This window comes from Raphanus sativus, chromosome 6 (genome assembly GCF_000801105.2).
Source record: "Raphanus sativus cultivar WK10039 chromosome 6, ASM80110v3, whole genome shotgun sequence".
NCBI classification, from domain to species: domain Eukaryota; kingdom Viridiplantae; phylum Streptophyta; class Magnoliopsida; order Brassicales; family Brassicaceae; genus Raphanus; species Raphanus sativus.
This window is the reverse complement of record NC_079516.1, coordinates 12,795,099-12,819,681: the sequence shown is the minus strand read 5'-3', so window position 1 is coordinate 12,819,681 and position 24,583 is coordinate 12,795,099. Positions and strand designations below refer to the sequence as shown.

At 29.2% G+C, this 24,583-nt stretch overlaps 4 protein-coding genes across 4 annotated transcripts; 2 read left to right on the top strand and 2 right to left on the bottom strand.

Annotated features, from left to right (window-relative positions):
- Positions 1-2,258: 2,258 nt before the first annotated feature.
- Positions 2,259-4,728, top strand: LOC108810185 (microtubule-associated protein RP/EB family member 1B-like). Its single transcript, XM_018582316.2, has 8 exons — positions 2,259-2,426; positions 3,300-3,368; positions 3,433-3,519; positions 3,623-3,729; positions 3,813-3,949; positions 4,026-4,102; positions 4,179-4,292; positions 4,398-4,728. The coding sequence occupies exons 1-8, from the start codon at positions 2,319-2,321 to the stop codon at positions 4,533-4,535; spliced, it is 837 nt and encodes a 278-aa protein (XP_018437818.1). The 5' UTR covers positions 2,259-2,318; the 3' UTR covers positions 4,536-4,728.
- A 4,817-nt stretch (positions 4,729-9,545) lies between these two features.
- Positions 9,546-11,365, top strand: LOC108806474 (probable inactive poly [ADP-ribose] polymerase SRO5). Its single transcript, XM_018578605.2, has 4 exons — positions 9,546-10,166; positions 10,325-10,569; positions 10,662-10,780; positions 10,868-11,365. Exons 1-4 carry the CDS (start codon positions 9,694-9,696, stop codon positions 10,973-10,975), a joined length of 945 nt encoding a protein of 314 aa, XP_018434107.1. The 5' UTR covers positions 9,546-9,693; the 3' UTR covers positions 10,976-11,365.
- A 1,290-nt stretch (positions 11,366-12,655) lies between these two features.
- Positions 12,656-14,078, bottom strand: LOC130496084 (histone acetyltransferase HAC1-like). The gene is made up of 5 exons (XM_056987848.1): positions 14,014-14,078; positions 13,809-13,912; positions 13,548-13,724; positions 13,077-13,297; positions 12,656-12,960 (listed from the first exon to the last, which is right to left on the bottom strand). The coding sequence occupies exons 2-5, from the start codon at positions 13,896-13,898 to the stop codon at positions 12,927-12,929; spliced, it is 522 nt and encodes a 173-aa protein (XP_056843828.1). The 5' UTR covers positions 13,899-13,912; positions 14,014-14,078; the 3' UTR covers positions 12,656-12,926.
- A 7,921-nt stretch (positions 14,079-21,999) lies between these two features.
- Positions 22,000-23,331, bottom strand: LOC108837695 (F-box protein At4g00755-like). Its single transcript, XM_018610719.2, has 5 exons — positions 23,284-23,331; positions 22,860-23,198; positions 22,654-22,778; positions 22,468-22,574; positions 22,000-22,370 (listed from the first exon to the last, which is right to left on the bottom strand). The coding sequence occupies exons 1-5, from the start codon at positions 23,321-23,323 to the stop codon at positions 22,166-22,168; spliced, it is 816 nt and encodes a 271-aa protein (XP_018466221.2). The 5' UTR covers positions 23,324-23,331; the 3' UTR covers positions 22,000-22,165.
- Between the last annotated feature and the right edge of the window lie 1,252 nt (positions 23,332-24,583).

The window sequence follows — 24,583 nt, the reverse complement described above, 5'->3', positions numbered from 1 at the left end:
ATGTAATAATTTGTTTCTATGGTTTATAAAATTGAGATGTGAACATGATTTATCCTTTGCCAGTTTGGACTAGCCGTTGAAAGACAAAAGTTACTTACCTAACGTTTATATTTTTTCAATTTCTTTATTTTTTGGTTTTAGCTGGTAATTCTTCTGTGTACTTGAATTAAAAAAACACAATTCTATGCATTTGCGTAAAACTAAGGGTCTTGACTGTAGTACATTAACGCTTTATTATTATGTTTTCATGATATACTGTATGATTTTGCCAAATTTCAAATTAGTTTTGTACATTGAATTTTTTTTTTTCTGCGACTTCTCAACCAATTAAAGAGATGTGACAACGACTCGTGTGCCAAGAAAGGTCTCCCTGCTTGTTTTGGTGCATAAAAAGAGAAAGCACATACTCTCTCTGTTTCTTAAAGAGTTTAAATTGTGACATTTTTCACATAGATTAAAAAAGTTGTTGAAATATATGTAAATTGTAATTAATTATACTTTTTTGACCAATAGTATTTTAGATAAATAAAATTATTTATAAAATTAATGTAATTTGCAATTAATTTTCAGCTGAAAGTTAGTATAATTTACATTGAAATTGTAAAATAACACTTTTTGTATAATAAGAAAATGAGTTTAGAGTGACACTTATTATGAAACAGAGGGAGTATGTCATAGGACTAAGTTTTCTCCCCTTGCAATGTCATTGTCGCTGTTTCCTGTAACCAAGGAGTTAGTGCATCTTGCCGGTGTAACGATATAAAAATATGTTTCTTACAATAAAAACAATATAAAAATGTCTCTCTTTGGTTTCAAAATATACTCTTGTCAACACACGTATTAATTTTTTTAGAAAAAGTATTTAATAAAAAACTATAAAAAATACAATTGGTGGCACGGTTTGTAGCAAATTAAAGCTACATATATATACAAAACAACAAATATTTCCAAAAATATACTGCTCTTTTTCATAATATAAATTTTATGCTTTAAGCACAAAAAGATTAAAAAACTATTTTCTATAAAAACATCATTAAAACATATATTAAAAATGATTCAATCAATTATAGAAAATATATAAAAATATTAATATGAAACAGAAAACGTATTAAAAAGAGAATATAGTTATTGTTTTCAACAATATAATTAATTTCAAATATTTTGGATTATGTTTTCCGTAAATCTCAAATAATCGCAATTTATGTACACATATACACTATTTCGTATACATTATTTGTGAAATGATGTTGACACATGTTTTCTTTATATTAATTTTCACAAAATAAATGTGAAATGATATACTCAAAATGATGATAAGACATATGATGAAATATGAAATGTACAAAATTCTTATTAATTTTTTTGATAATTTTTTTAAAAATATGGTAGCAAATTATACACCTCATAAAGTAAATATATTCAAATGTTGTATTAAATAATATTATAAAATATAATAATATTTTATAAATTTTGAAATATTATTTGTTTACAAATTTTATAGTTCTAAAATTTTATCATTAAAATAATTTTCAATTTTTTTTACATTTTAAAAGAATAAATTATTTTTAAATCGTAATATAATTAACTTCTTTTATATATCTACAAATTTTGAAATATTATTTGGTTGTACTTTTTGATAATTATGTATTTTAATTTTAATTAATTTTATAAAAATTAATTTAATATATTTTATCCAAAATATATCTAATTATAATTTTAAACATCTATAAATCTATTATAAATATAATTAAAGTAAACAAAACTGTTTATTTGTTTTATTTTTATGCTAACTAGATTAAATTTTATATTAAATATTGATAAGAAAATAATAAAATTTAAAATAGTTACAAATTTTATTTTAAATATAATTTAAATTTTAAAATTTTAAAACTAAACATGCGGTAGAAAAACACATAGTATAAATATTCATAAATATATTTTTAGAACCTCTAATCTAGATACTCGAATGTGGGTGCGTAAAAGAAAACAAAATAAAAAGTTGGCTCATGCGAGACATCATATAACGACTAAAGTTTAATTAGAGTCCTCTCGAACCGAGAGTGTGAGCTGAGATATAAAGCTCATTTGTAACAACTTTTACATTTAATGAAAATAGAAAGTTTGTAAAGCTTTCGTCTTCTTCCTCGATCCATGATCACTAACACTGCCTTTAGCACTTTTTTCTACTTTCTCTCTGTTTCATTCGCTCTCCGTCTTTTCCTCTGCTTTCAGTTTCTCTTCCCAAAACAAACTATTGCATTACATCTGAGTTTCCGAGGGATAAAGAGAGTTTCTTTTAGTTGCAGAGAGGGACTAAAATGGCGACGAACATTGGTATAATGGACAGTGCTTACTTTGTTGGAAGAAACGAGATTCTTGGCTGGATCAATGACTGTCTTCATCTCAGTCTCTCTCGCATCGAAGAGGTATATAGATCTTTTGTTTCTGCATGTGTCTGTTATCAAGGGCAGATTTCTCTTTATTTTGTCACTTGTGTAGCATTGTCAATAAAGAGGACGTGACGTGCCTTTGGCCTTTGATAATGTCGGTGGCCTATGAAGATTTATTTTGATAAATATTTAGTTTTGATTTGTTCTCTCTCATGGTATGACACATATTGTCGGTGTGTACTCTCATAAACACTTAAAAAAAAAAGTTTTCTGATCTACAAACTAGTGAGTTGTGAATGAGTTATTGCAGATTTTTATAACCATATTATTTATTCATTTCATGCAAGTATCTGAAAGATGCTTCGTTGATAAGGTTTACCTATGGTTCTGTCTGATAATCAAGGTGTTTTTTAGTGTGTTAGGATGCAATGCCAATGACTTACTCTCTGATGGTTCTTTCTTGCTTAGATACTGAAAGCAACTCATATGTTTGTTGTTGAATATTCCTGTTTGTATATCAGTGTTTTTGCCTTTTTGGCTTTACAGAAAATGTGTTATTTGTAATTTATGTTGTGCAATAGTCTAATTTGTCAGCTTGATACTTTTATGCCTCCGTTCCAAAAAAAATACTTTTATGCCTTTGATATTGAAAAGGCGATGATCATGAAATGTGTGTTGGACCGGTTCCTTTACTTTAAATATGTTTTTCTAACCTGCAAGTTCAGATGATCATGAAATGTGTTGGAGCTGTTTCTTTACTATATTGTTTGAAAAGCCTGAACGTTTTTCTCTTGCTTGTTTTTTTTTCAATTGATACTCTTGCAAATAAGCACTGAAACGGTTGTAACTCGTTTTGCTTGTGAGACTGTTTATCTAAGTGGCTTATGGTGGTTGTTTTTTTGTTGGTAGGCTGCATCGGGTGCTGTTCAATGCCAAATGATGGACATGACCTTTCCAGGGGTTGTGCCAATGCACAAGGTACATTTTATATGCATCTCTTGTTTGCTTCTTTGCAGACCTATCTAAATCTTCCACTTTTCAGGTTAACTTTGATGCAAAGAACGAGTATGAGATGATACAAAACTACAAAGTCATGCAAGAAGTCTTCACCAAATTGAAAATTACTAAGGTAAATCACATTTGCCTTTAAGATAAAAGTGCATGAGAGCTAATACCTTCAACAAATGTACTATCACTTGCAATGTTTTTGTCTTAATCTGAAAATACCTCAGCCATTGGAAGTCAACAAGCTTGTCAAAGGCAGACCACTAGACAACTTGGAGTTTCTACAATGGCTGAAACGTTTCTGCGACTCCATAAATGGTGGCATTATGAATGAGTAAGGACTCTTTTGCTTACCTTAAATAATAACTAGAAGTCTTCTTAGTGTGACTCCAGTGGTATCAATTATCATCATTGTAGGAATTATAATCCAGTAGAACGAAGATCAAGAGGTGGCAAAGAGAAAAGTGTAAAGGGGTCTAGTAAGGTCTCAAAGTCATTACAAACAAACAATATGCATCAGCCTCCTCCAGTCACTACTTCCAACAAAACATTTTGTTTGTCATTTAATTGGCTTCTCTTATCCAGTTCATGACTTTAGATATTTATTTATAGAACATTCTAAACTCCTAGGTCCCAAGCAAGTAAAATCACATGCTGTTGGAGGTGGGAGCAACTCATCAGCCGAAGTGCAAGCTCTGTCAAAGGAGGTAACTAATAGTTTTCATTCTTTAAGAGGTTAATGAGAACAAACCTTTAATATGAAACTTTCTTTGACAATACTAGCTTGAAGATCTCAAGCTCTCGGTTGATCTCTTGGAAAAGGAAAAAGACTTTTACTTCACCAAGCTCCGGGATGTGGAAATACTTTGCCAGACTCCTGAACTCGATGATCTTCCGGTTAGTGTCATAGCAATGCCTTTTTATGCATTTGTTTACTTTCGTTTGAATCTCAAAACAATAAGACTGATAGTATGTAATTGTTTGAAACCACAATATGCGCAGATAGTGGTAGCGGTTAAGAAGATATTATATGCAACAGATGCAAATGAATCTCCGCTAGAAGAAGCTCAAGAGTGCCTAAACGCGTCTCTAGGGCTTGAAGCTGCGGAAGAAGCACAAGGAGAAGAAGCAGAGTTCTAGGCTTAAAGTTGTGATTTCTAACAAATCAAGTTTCAAAGTAGAGGACAACTATATCTATTGCCTTGTCATAGAAGACAGATGACTTTGGAGAGGATGTTTGCACAATATTCAGTTTATAATGAATTGAGAGCCATGACTGGTGAAAGTTACAAGTTGTCAAGTCACACTTTGGTGAAAATTGCAAGATGAAGTATATTCTTCAGCTGATATGCTAACAAAACTCTTACTCAAAGATAAATTCAAAGCCCTGATCATTTAAGGAACACTTTTTGTGTGGAACAATTTATTATTTGGAGTACTATATCATTTTAATGGTTTTAGCTAAATTTAAACACCAATATAAATCAACTAAACTTCTGGTCATAAATTTTTTGTCAGAAAATACGATCTGCCAATATGATCAAACTAAATGAAGAAAGATTAAGTTTATAGCTTAAAAATTTGGGAATCAAACTGAAAAATTGAGTAAATTTCTTCTATCATCTCATATTCTGCAATTTTAGCCTTACACTTTTGCCCACTAAGTTTTACTTAATCAATTTTCGTATTTTTATGTTTTTTATTTATAAAAAGCTTTGTTTTCAGCATAACTTTAAAAACTTCTTTTCAGCATCTTTAAAAGTTTAAAAAATAGAATATTTATTATTTGATTGATAATAAAAACTTAAGTGTAACTGTAATGTGATAACAAATATAATATGTCATCTATAAAATCGTGAATCCTCATAAGGCAGGTAGAATTGTCGGCTATAAAATATCTGTAATCTTTTCGTAGTTTATAATAGCATAATTATCAAGTGTTAAAAAAAATTATATGTCATCTTGTCGTTGAGATTATGAGGGATGACATGTTTTATTTGTCTTACACTTGTGCTCAGTAACTCACTTAGGTGATGATTGTTTAAATAGGTTTTAGATTTTGAATTTTGGTTTTTGTATTTTAATTTTTGATTTTATTCTAGATTTTAGATTTTTTTTTAAACTTGAATGGTGATTCTAGATTCTGTTTTTAGGTTTTTGGTTTTTGATTTGTTTTTATTTTAGTTTTTAACTTCTTTTGTATATTTTGATTTCTATAAATTTTTATAAGTAATTTATTTAATTTTGAATTTATTTATTATTTTAAAAAATTTCACTTATAGATTATTATTTTTAAATAAACATAAAACTACTAAAATAAATATCATTTTAAATAAATAATACCAGTAGATCTCTTAACAAATATGTAAAATTTACATAAATAAATTTTAAATTATTAATTTTATTTTTATTGGCAAGTTTTTTTGAAAAATTGTTCTTTATATAATAGTTTCATATTATATATGCTAAAAGTTATTTTTAATTAACCTTATTGTCTATATTTTAAAAAATTCATTCTCTAAAATTGATTGGATGGTTATTTTATATTTAAGTTTTTAACAAATAAAAAAATTATTTTATAATAGTTAAAAGATATTATATTGGTTCAGTATTATAGTTAATAAGTATTAAAGAGTAAAATGATGAAAACTAATTTCCCTAACTAATACCTAAATATATCAATATCAATATATAAATATTATTAATAGTTAACTCGATGTTTTCCTGCACCATGTGCATCAATAAAATTTAAACTAAAATTATATATTTTTTAATTTTTTTTAAATAGAATATTTTAAACATAAAATTACGATCAAATAAATTATTTGATTTACATAAAAATTATATTTAAGTTATATTTAAATTCATAATTTAGATATATTTTCATTTATTTATTTTGGTTAAGATATATTAAATTAACTTGTATAAAATAAAATAAATTTATATTATTTTTATAATTATCAAAATTTAAAACTAGACAAAATTTCTAAAATGTAGATATCAAAAAGAAATAAATGATATTACTATTAAAAATTTATTTATTTTTTAAAAGACTGTATAAAATTTTGAAAATCTTGTTTAATAATAAATTTTTATGATTTTTAAAATATATTTAAATAATATTTAGAAAATTTTAAAATATTTGTTTATCATATTATTTAATGAAATATTTGAAAATATTTATTTTAGTGATAACATATGAGTTATTACCATATTATCAAAAGTTACTAAAAATTGAAATTAACACTAAATGTAGAGCTTTTTTAATCTAAAGACACATTTTCACATTTCAATTACACTATATAAGACACTTCACTTGAGACACACTTTCCATTCTAGAAAAAAACTCTTATGACCATATACTAAAAGAATCCAACTAAACTCTTTCTTCTCATCACATAAGTCTCTCTCCTCTTTCTATTTCACTTTATTATTTTTCTTTATCATTTAATTTTCGCATTACTTGAGATACACAAGTAACATGTCACATTTAACCATAAGCCAAGTCATATTTTTTGGTGAAAATGATTATGAAGCTTTGTTTCCAGCATAACTTTTAAGGAATTCCTTAATTTTATATATATTGACTAAAGAATTTTTTTTTTTGAAAAAGAAAAGAGATGTTCGTAGAACAGAAGGTGAAAACCACAAGAGAAACGACTAAATAATTTTTCTTTTATATTACTTGATAGAAACCTAAGTGCATAATGTAAACAAATAGAACATGACATTCTATCTTTGATATCGTTAGAACTATACGTTTCAATTGTTTTACACTTATGTTCACTTAATATCTTTAATCAATCTTGCAATGACTTCTTTTACAAAATATATAATATACACATTATAGAGTTATATAAATATATCATATCAAATTTTAAACAACAAATTTAAAAATTTACCACAAACCAAATTTTGACTTCTATAGAAGTCGAAACAGTGTTCACGCAGATCAAACACAAATTATCCTTTATTCCAAGACAATGCAAAACCGGATGGTTGACTTAATTTTCTTGTAAAATATATCCCATCAGTTTTGGCAGTCCATACACGTAGCTGTCCACATCGAGGAATAAGTCTTGGTCCTGCTTTGTATACTTCAACATCAAAAGAATACTCCATCTTAGGTCCTTGCCTTAAAATACAGGCCCACCTTGTTAAATTCGGTATCTCATCGTTGAATCTAATGATATATGGAACAGCATTGAAGTTTAAGGTTTTTACACCTAGATCGTCGTCCCCCGAACGACAATGAAATTCGAGAATTTTACCCGGACCAAGTTGATTATGAATTTCTACTTGGTTCTTTTTGCAGGCTTCATTTAGCCCAAAATATGTAGAGGTCACTAATATGAAAAGTACAAAATAGTTCATTTTTTGGTATCTAAAATCATGATTTGAGTAAATGTTAGTATTTATCATTCTTTTGTGTGGAAGACATTTTATTTGAAGTAAATTGAAATTCCTTTTTTAGATTTAGCTAAAATTAAACACAAATATAAACCAATTAAACTTCTTGTCACAAATAGCTTGTGGGAAAATATGATCGGCTAGTACGATCGAACCAAATGAAGAAAGTTTAAATTTATAGCAGAAAAACAACTAAAATAAACAGTAATAATGTATAATAAAAGTTATTAAAATGTAGAAATTTAACAATATTTAGAAAGTATATATATATATATATACAAACAGTGGCAGATTTAGAAACATTTTGAGTGGAGGCAAAACATTAATCTATTAATAATAAACTTATTTAATATTTACAGTATTTTAATAAATATAACGTTTAGAAGAAAAAATAAACAAATAATATAGTTAGAAGAATTTTTCTATCTAAAAGAAGAAAAAGAATGAGCCCATGACAAAATATTGAAATAAGATGAAAAAAAATGTGAGACAATTTGTTAAAACATGCTTTGATGGAATGAAAAACAAAAAAAAAACAAAAAAGATTAGGAAAAAAAAGAACGTAAAGCTATAAAGGAAATATAACACATGAAAAGGAAAATCAAAAAAGCAAAGAAAGAAAAAAATATAAGAAACATTGTAAAAAAATTCGAACTTGGGTTTTGTGGGGGAGGGGGGGGGGAAGAAGGGTTTGCCAATTGAGCTGTAACATATATGAACTCTCGTATGAAAATAAATTTATTTCTAATTTTTAGTGGTGGCAGCTGCACTCATTTTGAGCTACCTAGATCCGCCCCCCTTACACAAACCAAATTGCAACATAAATAAATTTACAGTAGAGTAAAAAAGAAAAAAAGAGAGTTAATGACAAAACTAGACATCCATCTGAAATATTTTTAGTAAATTTCTTTTATTATTTCCATCTCATATGCTTTAGCATTTCAGCTATATGATCTCTACATTTGTGTTTTTGAAATTTTATTGTTTTAATATTAATTTATTATGATATTATAATTATAAGAAATATTACATAGACAATTCGACAATCGATAATATTACCTAATTTATGAGGATCTACGACTAACTACACTATCTGAAGCATCACTATGAAAATTGGCGTTTTATCAGATTTATTTTTATCATGTTGAATATCTTTTGTAGTCTGCATAATTATTTGATAAATCAATTTAAACTTTAATTAATAGGATATGGTGCTTGCACGTTGAGATTGTATTCAAGTCACATAATAGTGCAAATAGTGGTGACAAGTGAACTGACATCACTTACTTCTCTTGTTGGTCTTTTAAATTGGGCCAATTAGAAATAACTGCAGCCCAATAGTTATTGACTTGTGGGACCCCTAAACCCAATACATACCTAAAGAAAACTTTTTATTAGTACTTTAGAAGAAAGAAACAAAGGATGGAAAAAGCGTGTGTGCCAATGGGATACATTCTGAGGTGTAACATCGTCATGTTAGCTTTGCTGCCTAATCTTATCTAGCCCACGTTATTAAAAGGGTATTTCCGTCTTTCTCAACTCCAACACGGACTAGACCCATCAAAGAATTGGTAAAAGGAACAGAAAAAAACTATTAGCGGCCGCAAACTCCAAAATCAACTTGACACATGGTATATTTTAAAGAGAAACAATGTTTTAAATGTTGTTTGCGTCTTCTACACGGAGTCAATTCAGACAACAAAAACTTTATTATAAATAAAAAATGCAAAAACCGCAGATTACAGTAAACTAAAGGCGGTTCAAGTTTCCTTTTCTGTAAATCTTCCCTTATATATATATACACACACTTGGAGCTCAAGTTCTTGTTCTTTCTTATAACTCAAAACACGAACAAATCATTCAAAGCTATAAAGACTTTTTCTTACCAATGGATTACTTGAGAACAGAGTTTCAAGCTAACCTCGACTCAGAGCAAGAAGAAAGATCGACGATATCTGAATCTGGAAGCTGCGACTCGTATGATCAGCAACGACCTTCTTTTGCAGACGAGCACGGGCTCATGGAGTTGCTTGAAGGCGATAGAGCTTACGATCTTATCTACCGTAACTGTAAATCTGCTCTGGGAGACCAATGCGAGCTTCTCTCGATTCTGAGAAACGGGTTTGCCACCGTTGGGTCTCGTGCTAAGCTCAAAGCTTTCCAGGTCTTTCAAGAGGCGGTGGAGATGAAACACGGCGGTGGCGGCGGAGGGAGTAATAAAGCTAGAGTCAAATACGGCTGGTGCGCCGTCAAGAAAACAGAGTTGAAGTCGGTTCTTGAATATGGTTTTAGCCAGCCAAGAAACGATGGATCTTATGGCCGTGGATTGTATCTCTCCCCGGATAATGCTCTTCTTGAATGGTACCTTAATACTTTCCGTAAAAAAGTTATTCCAGTGTCTTAAATCTCCGTGCACCAGTTACCCATTAAATTTGCTTTAATCGGGTTCTGTTTTGATTCGCGTTTGTTCTTCTTTGATTCAGTGGTTTCACTAACTGTTTGTTTTTCTTGATTTTTAGTTTGAAGGACTCAGCTGAAGAATCAGAAGATGGGATGAGATTCATGCTGCTTTCTAGAGTTTTACTTGGAAAATCAGAGATAGTTTCAGGAGGCTCGACTCAGTCGTGTCCGAGCTCTCCAGAGTTTGATTCTGGTGTGGATGATTTAGCTTCTCCGAGCAAGTATATTGTGTGGAGCACACACATGAACACACATGTCTTGCCTGAGTTTCTTGTCTGCATCAAAGCTCCATTTAACTTCAACAGTAAGTAAAAAAAAACAAAACCTCTATTTCTTTGTTCCTCTGTTCTCGATTCTGTTTATTTAGTTTTTAACATGAACACTAACTTTTTTTAGGAAGTCCAAAGAGATTGAGATCACCATGGATGGCGTTTCCTGTATTGATCAAAGCATTATCCAAGTTCCTACCTCCTTCCCAAATACTCATCATTCAGAAACACTATAAAGATCAGCAAGTAAGTGTTTTTTCTTTCTTCAACCATTTAGTTATTATTAGGTAAATTTCCACATATTCTTATTGTTGTTGATTTGTATAACAACAGAACAGGAGAATCTCGCGGAGTGAACTAATACAACGAGTCAGACACATAACAGGAGACAAGTTGCTTGTTCATATCATCAAAGCTTTTGGACACAAAGCTCAACACTAAAACTTAAGCGCCCATAGTTTGCATCTGCTGTATAAGGATTAAAGGCCGGTCCGCAGATTTGTCTAAGGCTAAGCCATGTGTAGTAGAGTCCTTTTTATTTCAAGATAGTGACGAATTTTTCTATTTACGATTGATGAATTTTTTTTTTATTGAGATAGAATCTAGTGGCAGCTCAAAAATGTTTTAGAGTCCCCCGGGACCATTTCTTTGGAGCGATGAAATAAATATTTCAATTTCTGTAACGATTTATTCGTTTTTTTTTGGTCACGAACAACTTATTCTTTTTTTATATAGCATAGTTACACTAAAATTATTTATGTTTGTGTAAGAGGACACATTCATCTGTAAAGATACAATCAAAAATATCAATGAAGAGAGAGATTAAAGTTCTATTCGATTTCAATAACAAATTTAGTAACTATTGCTATTAATATTAATCTAGCAAAAACTATTTTTAATACTTTTAATATTATTTTAAAAATCTACTTTATGTGTCGTATTCACATATGTATATGTTATTTTTATCATCTAACATGTAAGAATTTTAATCATTTAAATAAATATAAATTTCACTTCGATGATAGGAGCTAGGTTTTATCTTAAAACTATGAGTACTAAAATAAATAAAAAACATCCTCTTATAAATCAAATATCAAATATTATAAATCCGTTTGGAGGCATTAAAAGACTTGGTGAGAGAGAAGAGAAAGTTTAAAAACGCGATCTGATTACCCTCGGCGTCCGGAGGCGCGTGGCGGCGCGTGCCGACGCCGGAGGCGCACTCCACCGTTTGTGTAGCTTCCTTGTTTGCTTCTCTCGCAGATCTGTTCCTTCGCCGCTTTGTCTGCCTCTCTGGTGTGGAGTCTCGTCTCTGTTTGAAGCCGTTCTCAAGGATTTCGGACCGGAGATGCGTCAGCCATGGCTGGAGTTGCGACGCGGTGGATTGTAGCAGGCTTTGTTGAGGGGAGTCGGAGTTATTAGGTCTTGAGAGCATCCGATTTTCAATCCTGTGGATCTCTAGTGTAGGGTTTGATGTGTGGGAAGGGTCTGATGAGCTGTCCGGGTGTTTCTGTGACGGTGAGGTAGAGATGATGGCGGTTAATTTCGTCTACGTGCTTGAATCAGTGGTATCCTTCGATGCCTTGCAGTCGGGTCTCATTCCGTTGACGTCTAAAGACTTATGGTGTCCCTTTAATAAAAAAAAATGGTGGTGTTTCTCAAGGGTTTGTGAGATTTGACTTAGCAGGTTTAGTTCGTATAGAGTAGTTGTAGTGGTAGCTTGTGGTTTCGGTTTTATTCTGTGTTATGGCAGGATTATTTCGATTGGCAAGGCTTCGTGTTTGTGAAGGTTGTGTGGACTTCAATTTAGGAGTTAGCGGTCGCTGAAGGCGTCGCATCCCTATCCGAAGATTGTGTGGACCGTGTGGAGTTCCCTCTGTCGGATTTTGAAGTTGTAGGGTCTTGGTTTCTCGGGTGTTATCGTTTGGCAGGCGTGAAGCAGCAGCGGTAAACCATGGGTATGGTGAAGGAAGTGGAAGATCTCGTGTGGCGGGCTATAGGCAGCAACGACGATTCCCGTTCACGGACTGTCCTAAGTTCTAAAATCTGTTAAGTCAATTTGCTCGCTTTTGCTCTTTTAAGTTTGTGATAGTTGTTTATCTAGCTTTAATTCCAGTTTTAATCTATTGCTGCCCCGGTGTGAGTTTAAGTTGCCGCCTTCATGTGGGCTCTAGTGTCTGGGGATTGTTCTTCATCCGCCAATTGTTGTATCAAAAGTGTTCTTTCTTTGGAATGAAATTTACCAGATGGGAAAAAAAAAAAAGTAAAAAGGTTCACAAACTTTTGAGGGTTAAAAAAACCATGCATAAAGGAAAAAAGCCACAACTTCTAATTAAACGTTTAAATCGTCTTTAGTCCAATGCTAATCGCAAAGACTGCTCTCAGTTCTCCATCACCCTTTTGACCTCTTGTACTCTGTGACATGCCTGCGCGCAAAGTATAAAAAAGATAATTATTAAGAAACTTTGTTTCTTACAAAAATTGAAATATATTTTGGTTATTTTTGGAAATCCAAGTTAAAAATATAAGCATTGTTCATTACCTGCACTGTGGAATAAGGCAGTTGCGATTAGTGCAATGGCTTGCATGGGCACACACTCCCACCCAAATAATTTCACACCTCATACACTTACCTGAAAGTTTCTTTGGGCAATCCTTGAGATGTGTTATGAGCTCTCTACCACGCATGCACGAACGAATGGTGCAAGGCTGATTAGCTGGGGGCATACATGTAGAGATATGTGCTAGTGTCTCCAACCATATCTGCACATCTCAAAGAAAACAACATTCAATCTAAAGTAAAATCAATGAATCAATACGAAACCGGTTTTGCGTATGCACAAGTGAAAATTGACTTATTACAATTTATATAAATATAAGCTTTCAAATTGTTTTAAAGTCATTGAAGTTCTTACTAGATTATTTCTATCCTCCAAAATCTCAAAACCGGCATAAATGCATATATGCACTTAAACTCATATCAATATTTCAATTGGAGATTTTGTGGACTTACCGAATAAGCTTCCTTGTGCTGTGGCCCGGATAAGTGAGATTCTAATGCCCCGTAATTTTTTTGTTGTTCCAAGCATGTCTTGCAAATTGCGTACTCGCAAGACTCCAAATCACAGGTTGCACATTCTTCTTCTTCTTCTTCGCAACAAGAACACTTAGAGATTTTAACTGACATCATCTTTACCAAAACAAACAAAATTCATTAGTTTCTGCAAGGTTTTGTAATATAAACACAATGAAACACATTAAAACATGCATGCACCTCAAACCACGAATCTCCATCGCACTCACTCGAGGAAGCAACATCTATCATGAGGTAATTACCATTCCATTCCTCACTGGACGAAGACATCTCCAATAATATTTCTGTGACATCAAAACATAAATTACAAAATTATTAAATCTTCCAACGAAAAAACGGTTAAAAGAAGTCCAAAAAACAAAGATGATAGATATAACATCGTTACAGGTTATTAATCGGTTAAAAGACTGCCGCTCTATGTTTAGCTGAGGGATCGTGAGAAGATGGTTGTGCTTGGCAGGTAAGTAAGGTTCTAAATCATACTATATATAATGTATTACAATTTCCGTTTGTAACACTAACTTCCATTTTTAAAATTTAATTTACAAATTCGCATTTTCCATTTTTCCAACAGTGTAGTATAATGTAAATGTGTTGAATTGGTAAACTTACGCATATCTAAACCACAAAAAAGGATTTTTTTTCAATTTCTATTTTCCCAAATTTTTTTTACAACTAATTACGGCACTTTTCTTATATTGTTTCAGAAAGTAACAATCATATTTTTATTATAGGATGATAAACTAAGCATAACATGCAGGATGAATAATTGGTTATTACTTATTAGATTACATGTGCTATTTTTTTAGTTTTTACATATAAAATAATATAATATAAATTATTTTAACTTTCCTATTTAATTAATGAAATTATAAAAAGAAAACTAACAAAAATATTAAAGCAAAAAAGGAATGAATATATACAATTTAAATGTTTGAAACAGATGAAGACAAGGAAAATTTTGGAATATATATTATATTATATTATATTATATATGTATGTGAACATTTAAATTTATATAAAAAGAAAGAAATAAAAAATGTACAAATTGTTTCATGTAATAACATCTTCTATAGTCTATACTATTATATAAAGCTTGGTTCTTCAAAGTTACTAATTAACATGATTGTGACATGTGTCAATTTTATATTTAAGATTGTGACATGTGTTAAATATTTTTTTTATATAAATAATTATTTAATAGTAATTTTCCTTTTTTGATAAAATGTATTGTAAATAATAGTAACTAGCTTTATTATGAGATATATTTTTTAAAAAATTATCTTTTATGATTTTAGAAAAGGAAAAACAATGTTAATATTATTGTAAAAATCGGTTTGGATATAGAACTTTTTAAAACGAAAATTACTTTAACTTTGTTTTACAAATCATGTTAATATGTCAATAATAAGATTATACTAGTTTTTTTGGTTTATGAACTTTTAATTAGGATTTGAATAAAGGAGTTAACATTAAACATTCTTTTACAAATTTTTGGTTTAAGATTTAAAAAAGATAATTATAATCAAATAGTTTTTTGGTTCTTTAAAGTTAGTAATTAACATGATTGTGACACATATCAATTTTATATTTAAGATTGTGACATATGTTAAATAAAAAATTTCATATAAATAATTATTTAATAGTAATTTTCCTTTTTTGAGAAAAGTATTGTAAATAATAGTAACTAGGTTTATCATAAGATACATTTTTAAAAATTTATCTTTTTATTATTGTAGAAAAGGAAAATAAATGTTAATATTATTGTACAAATCGGTTTTGATATAGCATTTTAAAAACGAAAATTACTATAAATTTATTTTTACAAATCGTGTTAATATGTCAATAATAAGATTGTAGTTTTTTTTGGTTTATGACCTTTTAATTAGGATTTGAATAAAAGAAAATTAACATTAAACATTATTTTACAATTTTTTGGTTAAGATTTTTAAAAAGGATAATTACAATCAAATATTTTTTTACAATGATCATTTCTTTATGATTTTAGAAAATAAAAATTAGTGTTAAATATTGTAAAAATTGATTTTGGTATAGGAGAAGGAAAATTACTAATAGTCTTTTACATTATATATTGTTAAAAACACTTTATAGTAATTTTCAATTGGAAAAAAAAAATCTAAACAAAAATTAATTGTAAAAAGGAAGTTAATTTTATTTGTTATTTAAAAAAAACATTGTGACATGTGTAGAAAAATATGATACAACTCTCTTTTGTTGATTTAAAGAGATTTAGAAAAGAAAATTTAATAACTTTGAAAAACCAAGCTTTAATTACTTTTTTGTGGTTTATGACATTTAAATTCTATATTTTTAAAATATATGATATTATCTTTTTCAAAAGTCTAAACAAAATTAGATTGTGAATGTGTCAATTAAAAAATTAGATTGTGAATATGTCAATAAAAATCTGTCATTACTTTAAAATTGTAAAAATATTAGTGATATTAAAAAAAAAAATTTGAAAATGGAACCTATTAAAAATGGCAAATAATAGTTTTTCACATTATATATGCAAAATCATACAATTTCACTAAAAATATTTTTCATTTTTATGGTTTTCATAAAATTAAAATATCAAACAAAACCCTTTGCAACGCAACGGGCTCATATCTAGTACTATATAAAAGTTGACAAATCAGCATTTTATTTTTATTTTTAATAACGTTAATATTTACAAAAATATATATTTTAAAGACTATTAAATATATAAGTTAAACTAATAAAATAAATATTAACATTTGAAAACTTACTTAAAATAGTAAATACTATAATAAAATGGAAAATCAAAGAAAATTGTAATATTAACCAAAATAAATATTTTAGGAATAAATTAAAATTACAGTGTATACTAAAATAAAATGTTAAATTAGTCAAAGTAACAAAAACATCTACAAAAATTACAATGAATGAAAAAGAGAAAAGCATATTTCCAAAAAAATACATAAAAGTACTTTTACATATATGAAGTGAAACCAACAAAATAAATATTAACATTTAACAACTTACTTAAAATGGTAACTATTATACTAAAATGGAAAATCAAAAGCAAAAGACTAATATCAACCAAAAACACATATTCTTAAGTAATAAATACAAAGTACATTTTATACTAAAATCAAAATGGTAAATTAATGTTAAAATAGTTAAGTAACAAAAAACATCTAAAAACATTAACAATGTATGAAACAAGAAAATTTCTACAGTATAACGTATTGGTAAGACTATAAGTAATTTTCTAATTTTTATAATATCATTAATAATTAAAAAAACTAATAAAATCACTAAACATTGCATTTGGTTTCTCAGCCGTGTTCGGTGTGTCATATGGACATCAGAGCTTTGGCTTGTCTTGGTCTCTTAGTGTTTTGGTTGTTTCCCGTCGTTCATCCAGCACATCTTGCAGCATGGAATGGAAGATGTTTTATGGAGCTTAAAGAATGTGGTCTTCTTCGACCATATGGTGATATTTTGATCCTAAGCCATGGTGCTTCTGACATGAAGCAAAGACTGTGTGTCCAGTCTTTTTGAGTCCACTCATGGTTGTCCTGAAGTTGAAAGTATTGGGTTTTTAGACTGAACATTTAAAAGCTGAGTTCTTTCCAAGCCGCTAATGTGGATAAAGGAAGAGCCAAAAAATTTAGAAGATATAAGTTCATTGTTTAGCAACAAAAGAGAAGACATCAATTTCGGAAATGGCCAGATGCTCTCTTGACGAGTTTCCACTGCAGAAACACTAGCCTCTTCTCCAGCCTTCTACTAACACACCATTATGAGACTTGTGTCTTCATTGTGTGGTTGTGATGATTCGGATAGTTTCTTTGTCATTGTCTATCCATGTTATCTTATGACATACCTACTGGTATGGTTTTATGCTTTGATTTATTTCTGTAATGCTTTGGTATTTTTTGCCAATGTGGCTCAATAAGAAACACAACGTTAAAAAAAAAGCACTGTTTGCCTTTCCTAAACATATTTATATTTATATATATATATGAATATAATAGAATACTAACATAGGTGAAGATTAATTAGATAAATATATATATAGACACATACGTTTTAACATCGATTACACCTATAATAGTAACTCTTACGTAAACATTTCATATGTATCTTCAAAAAGAAACGACATAAGTTAATTAATAAGATTTTTTAAAATATCATTAATTGGATATCACTTTTCAAAATAATTTAATCCAAAATATCTTATATTTGGATTTAGGGTTTTTGATTATTATTTAGAGTTTAATATTTAAGGGTAGGGGTTGGGTTTATAAACTTCTATAAGTAAATTTTAAACATTTATAAATGATGAAGGTTAGCTTAATTTTTTTATTCACAAATTAAGCTATTTATAAGGTTAGTTAAATATTAACAACTACATTAAATGATTTAGAAGGTTAGTTAAATATTAACAACCACATTACTACTTGATGATAATAGTAATTAACTTATGAAAACACTCTATTTGTTATTATTTTCAAAGGGAAGTGATATATAAATTATTTAATTGGTATTGTTTTCCACAAACTTGCAATCAATCAGAACCATATATTTACTGTTACGTTAAAATATTAGAGAACTATAATTTTAGAATGTTCAGATATGATTTTAAATTATCAATCAAATATGTCAAAATATTATTGTTTATTTATTTTAAAATGTACAATAATTCAGAAAGTTTTATTTAGAATAAAATAAAAATTAATATCAAATGAAATAAAATATTTAAAGTAAATAATTAAAATTTAACTTAATTTGTAAAACATAAAATTAACTTACAATAATAATTTGAGATTTTCCAAAAACTCATATTTAAAAAAATACAAATCTATACACAATATTCGATTAAGTTTTTAACTAAAACTTAAATATTTAATTTCTTCCGGACGACTTATTTGTACGTCGATGATTGACGTGGAAATTTTCTGTACTAACTAAAGTTTGACCAGAATCTCGGAATAAAATCTCCCACGACTTTGTTTGAAATAAATTAAAATATTTAACTTTTATTTTTCAATTACAAAAAGTAACTTGAAACGATTTATACGAAATTCGTCTATTTATAATAAAATATTAAAGTTTTATTTTTCTTTCAGACGACTCGCAAGTAAGTTGTCCAAAAAAGTCAAATTTTGACACAATTTGATCAAAAGAAAAACTAATATGTTTACTCTAAACGACTTATATGGAAGTCGTCTCAGGCATTTTCGAGATTTTTTGTTTACAAAGAAAGTTGAATGACTTCGAGATAAGCATCTCTAGAAAACACATTTAAAAGTTAATTGTAAAGTGACCTTTGCGTTTGACAAAAAAAAAAGTGACATTTGCATTGACTAGAAGATTACTACCAGAAAACTTCTGTGGAAGTCGTCTGACAGACAAATCTGGAAAGAAAAAAACTAATTTCATAGTTTCAACCAATGAAATAACTTTTTGAATACACAAAAATCTTCTCCAAGCATCCAGAAGCTCAAACAAAAGTGATCCACTAAGAATCGTAAGCTTGAATTGCACTATGAACCGTAAAAAAAAATAAAATTAAAATTTGGTTTTTGAATGAATATAGAGAGAAAGTGGAATAGATACTGTTTTTAGTTCATAAGAAATGAAAAAAGGAGTATAATTCGATTTTAGGTGCATTAAAAAATTCAAATTGGTTATTCATTGTGATTGGTGCATCGAAATCAATTGCAATCTTGTAAATACTTGAAGATGATGAGGTTGAGAGAGTGAAAAAAAAATTCAAAAAAAAAAAAATTAATGGTATTTTCGTGAATAATCTGAATTTTAAGGTGAATAGGACAAATGAAATTTTCAAAAAAAATCATAAGTTAGTTTTGTGTTTGACTTTGAATTTTGAGTCAATTTTGGAAATAACCCTTTTATGTAAATGACAAATTAGAAAAACATTATTTATTTTACCATTAATTTATTTTTAATTTATATTAAATATGTTGTAAGGAGTTATACATTAACAAAATATTTACTACTATAAAATATAATTAATTAGATTAAGCAGGTTGGAAAAATATATTAGCTCAAGAAGAAGATAAATCTAATAGTCCAGAATATCTATATTAAATAAATAAAAATATTACTTAACATTAGTTAAAAATATCTTATATCTATTTTCATTATAAAATTAGCTAACAAAAGCTATTCAATATCATTTAAAACTCATAAAGTATTAATTAAAAATTTAAATATTAATTTTAGACTATCAGCATATACTTAAAAATTAAATAAAACAATTTCAACAATATTTGTGCAGACATATATATATCACACGCACATGTAAACAATTTCAGAATACAAAATAAAAATATTATGCCGATAGATATAAGCATGTATTATTATTTAAATCATAAATAAATAAATAAACGAAGAGCTTCCACCAATTGAAGTTTTACGTATTTTAGATGATGGTAAAGTAAGACCACATAAATAGCTCTTCGTCATTCAGTTACATTTTTTTTGGTAGGATCATTCAGTTACATCTATCTTATTAAAACAGAAACATTCTGTTGGACCTAACATTTATTTTGTAAGTTTTTAAATTAAATACACATTTATACTTTATAGTTAAACATACATTAAGTCACTAATGTTCCTTTTTTATACTACTATCTATGTTTCCAAACAATATACTTATTTCTTTATACTACTATCAAAGTTTTCAAACAATATATTTTATACTACTATCAATGTTTCCAAATATTACAATAATTAATCTTAGTTATTTTATATCTATCATTTTCTCTTTAAAATTTTGTAGAAACGTCATAATTTCATAAATTGCAAAATAGTAAACTTTAAAATTTCGATTATAAGATTACAAATTATGAAACTATTACAATTTAAATCCAATTAGATTACATATCGGTCATCCATCAGTTTAATCGGTTAGTCTCGGGTTTTAGTGATTTTTTAATATGAATATTTTAAAAACATAAATTGAATTGTCAGATCTCCGGATTAACCGGTATAATCACAATCGGGTTGAATTTAAAAATACTGATTTAAATGCAAAAATATTTTAAATACACACTCATTAAAAATAACCAAAATATTTGTTAAATTATTAGTGAAATTTTTCATCGTAAAATATTCCGTGCTTTAAAAGCGCGGATCAAAATCTAGTTATTAAATACAATATAACACATCAAATTGACGAATGACCACACATGAAAAGGAAAAACTCGTTCAGTATCAAGCTAAATTATTGCATCGCTGTTTACAGATCAAGATATAATTATATTATAGTTTACAAAAAAAAAAAAAAAATTATATTCTGAAATTTTCTACATATTATTTGAGAAAATTTGTCATGCATGCATAAGTACCGCATCGATTTCTAGACAACTTTTTTAACATGGTTTAGCATAAAATGTGACATGGTTTTCACCCTATCAGACATGTACAATTTCATTTATGAAGTTTACATTTTTGGTAAGATTCTTAAAATATAAAAATAAATTCTATGTATAATCATTAGTAAATATTTTAATTAGTAACATAACTATAAATATATAAAACATTTCACACCAACTTTATAAGTTAAAAGTAAATTTTATAGATAATTATACTTCTATTATTTATGAAGTTTGTATTTTTTTAAAAATAAATTAGTAAATTAAATTTTCTTACTTGAATGTATTTTAACTAAAATTAATTAATAAATTTAATTTATAATACTAAAATTTAACTAATTTAAAAAATTAATTTTTTAAAACCAAATAAAAATAAACTACAAATAATTATTTTAATTTTTCATACAGATAAAACTAAATTAAAATATATATTAAATTTGAAATTAATAAATAGCTATAATTTTGGATAATTTTTTTTAATAAATATTGCCGCTACTGCACGGCTGCGCCTAGTTCATCCAATATTTAGTAGAAGGAACTATACTTTCTTTTTTGGTCCGTAAATGAAATTTATATAAACTTTGAGACCTCTAAAAAAAGAGGCTTCTTCATAAACTGAACTGAAAATTCTGTATCTGGTATACATGTGTGAATCCAATCATCAACAGCTCGGACCAAAAAAATCATCAAAGATTTTCGGGAACCTTTTTCACACCAAATTTGCTTCTTGAGGTTTCTGAACACACACACATTGTGCCTCTGCTTCAGCTATGGGGACAAGAAGAAAAAAATGGTTTTGGTTCTTTCCCTCTGATAATCACAGCCTCTTACACCCGAATACACAGATCCTAAAGTCACATAAAAAAACTGAAAACAATTTTACAATCAGTATATTGCACAAGATATTAAACCCAGCAGACTGTTGTTTTCCCTGGATGCTGACTAGTAAATTTCAGGTAAATAGAACACATGCCATTGTAACTGACTAGTAAACATAATATTTTGAAACAACATTTTGGTGAACATGCTTACATGCATCGAAGTTTACAATTGAGAAACTATACATCATTTGAAACAAACATACGAGACAAAGATAGTAAATACAAAATCTTGACATGACTCTCCTGAAACAATCCACACCGCTCACACATTGTTCTCGTCCTTCAAGAATGCCACTAGCTTTGGAGTTTGAACATCATCACCCACACGAAGACGAGCATCAAGTATATCAAGCTCACTCTTGACCTTTGGGTCCAAGTAAGTGATAGCTTGCAGCGCCAAGTCCCTTGTCGGAGAAAGTCTAAATGAGCTTCCAAGATCTCTTCCCTTGACATGGATATACGAGACCCTGAAAGTAAATCATACAAAAAATATTATTTTGGAAACAAGATAGAAGAATGTACAGACACAAGGATAAGTTGGTGTTTGGTGAGAAGTAAAGTTACCCCATATGGTATAGACCATCAGATGATATAACCGGTTCATGAAACTCAACCACCAGAAACTTGCGGATGCAGATAAGAGGTTTCCTGAAACTAAATTTCTGGCACCTCTGTGTTACAAAAAAAAGACTAAGTTAGAATCTGAACCAATAAAGACAACATGAGAGAACGCATCAAGACCTCACTCACATTCTGAGTCATCGGAAAGAAAGGTGTGGCAAAAGTCGTAGTGAAAACACCTTCTTCGTTCATATCGCCAAAGATGAAGCGAACAGAACGTGCTCCATAGACTGGAGAGACCGGTAGGCTAGGATCTAACAAAACAATGTGAGGTTAGGTCTAGTATCAGTCAATAAACACATAATGAAGATCAAGAAACAAAAAAAAAGACTTACAAGTTGGTTCTAGGTATATCTTGATGCTACCAACGAGAGACAACTCAGTCAGCTTATACATGAGCCATTCTGTTCCCTCCGATGGATCACTTCGTCCTCTGCTCATCCAAGGACCCGCCAGCATATAGTCATGGACGGTGTTAGAGATGTTGTCATATACATCAACATGATGATGAGACGATGCCTTTACTGCTTCAGAGAGGCAGTTAATCCTAGGAGCATACTTCAGTGCTCTGATTAGCAATGCATAATCAGGGTGCTCGTTGCTGAAAGTGACTCTAGTGTTAGCTACATCTACCATCTCTCGAACTATGTCTCTCATGAACGGATTGCCACTCACTGCAAAGAAGTTCCAGTAATTAGACTGACTGAGCTACGGAAAAGCATTTAATATAACAAAATAAAAGAAAATAAGAAAACCTACCAAATCGGCACCAGGAACGTGAAACAAGACAAGCACGCATGAGATCAGACGGACCCAAAAAGCGAAAAGATCTTCAAGTCCAGTTCTTCTATAGTTGTAAACTCCATTATCTGCGGGGAAAAACAGAAACCAATAAAAGCTGAGAAAACAAAGACGGTGACGATGTCACAGTAATCAAGTGGAGATGCTTTTATTAGAGAAATGGATGCAAGGTTAATTTCTCTGGTTTCGACATAGGAACCCACAGCATAAATACAAAACTCATTTATTGAATAGGCTCCCATAGTTTTAACTTTTAACTCTTTCACGTAACTTTTGATGATTAATGAATTCGTGTGTTTTAGAAAAAAATATACAACTCATTTATTGAGTATAAACAACAATATAAGTACAAAATTCATTTATTTCAGAAGAAAAAAAGAAAAAAGGTACAAAATTCATTTATTGAGTTTGAACATAGCACCTCCATCTCTAGTATTCAGAGGAGATGCTAAGCAATAAAAAAAAAGAGAAAATTACTCAGATTGACTCTTATGTGTTAGTTAATTACATGACCAACTCTGAGTAATTTAAACATAATCGTTAACGGGGTTAAAGACATAAAACCCCTTATTCTCCCAAAAACAAAAGAGCTTTTTAGGGTTCAGGCAACTCAACCCCTTTTCTCGACGACGGCCAATTAGCTTTTCTCGTACATCTGTCTAATTTCGTTATCTTGGTCCACAAAGACCATAAGATCCATGGATCTCTAAAGTTCGGTTGCAGAGTTTAATCCAAAGGCAATCTTGTATGGCTACTACTTAACTTTGGAAAAAAAGAAAAAACTTTGGAACAGACAAACAAAGTCCAGCTTGTATTTTTAATTCTCGTGCGATGTGATTTTTAATTATGTGTGTTTTGCTGTAATGTTAACAAATCCCTTCTTCGGAAACATGTAGCTCAACTCGCCATCATAAATCTGTGTATTGACATTGTTGTACATATGAATGAAATCTTCTTAACTTGTTTGGTCTACAATCTAAACCGGTTATGTCTAAAAATGTGTTCTTTTTTTAGCCTATGGAACTTGTATGCGTACTAGAAAAGATTTAATTATCCAAACCCAATCCAGCAAACTCTCAATCTCTGACCACCATGCGTCCATTGGATCGAAAAATTAAAGCGATTAGAAAGCAAATGAGAGAGAGACAGAGATTACAGGAGACGATGTGGAGACAAGAGCCGCAGGAGATGTTGAATCGGTGGTTTGGTCCGCCATTACAAATGTAAATCTCTACGCCAAATTTCTCTGCTTGCGATT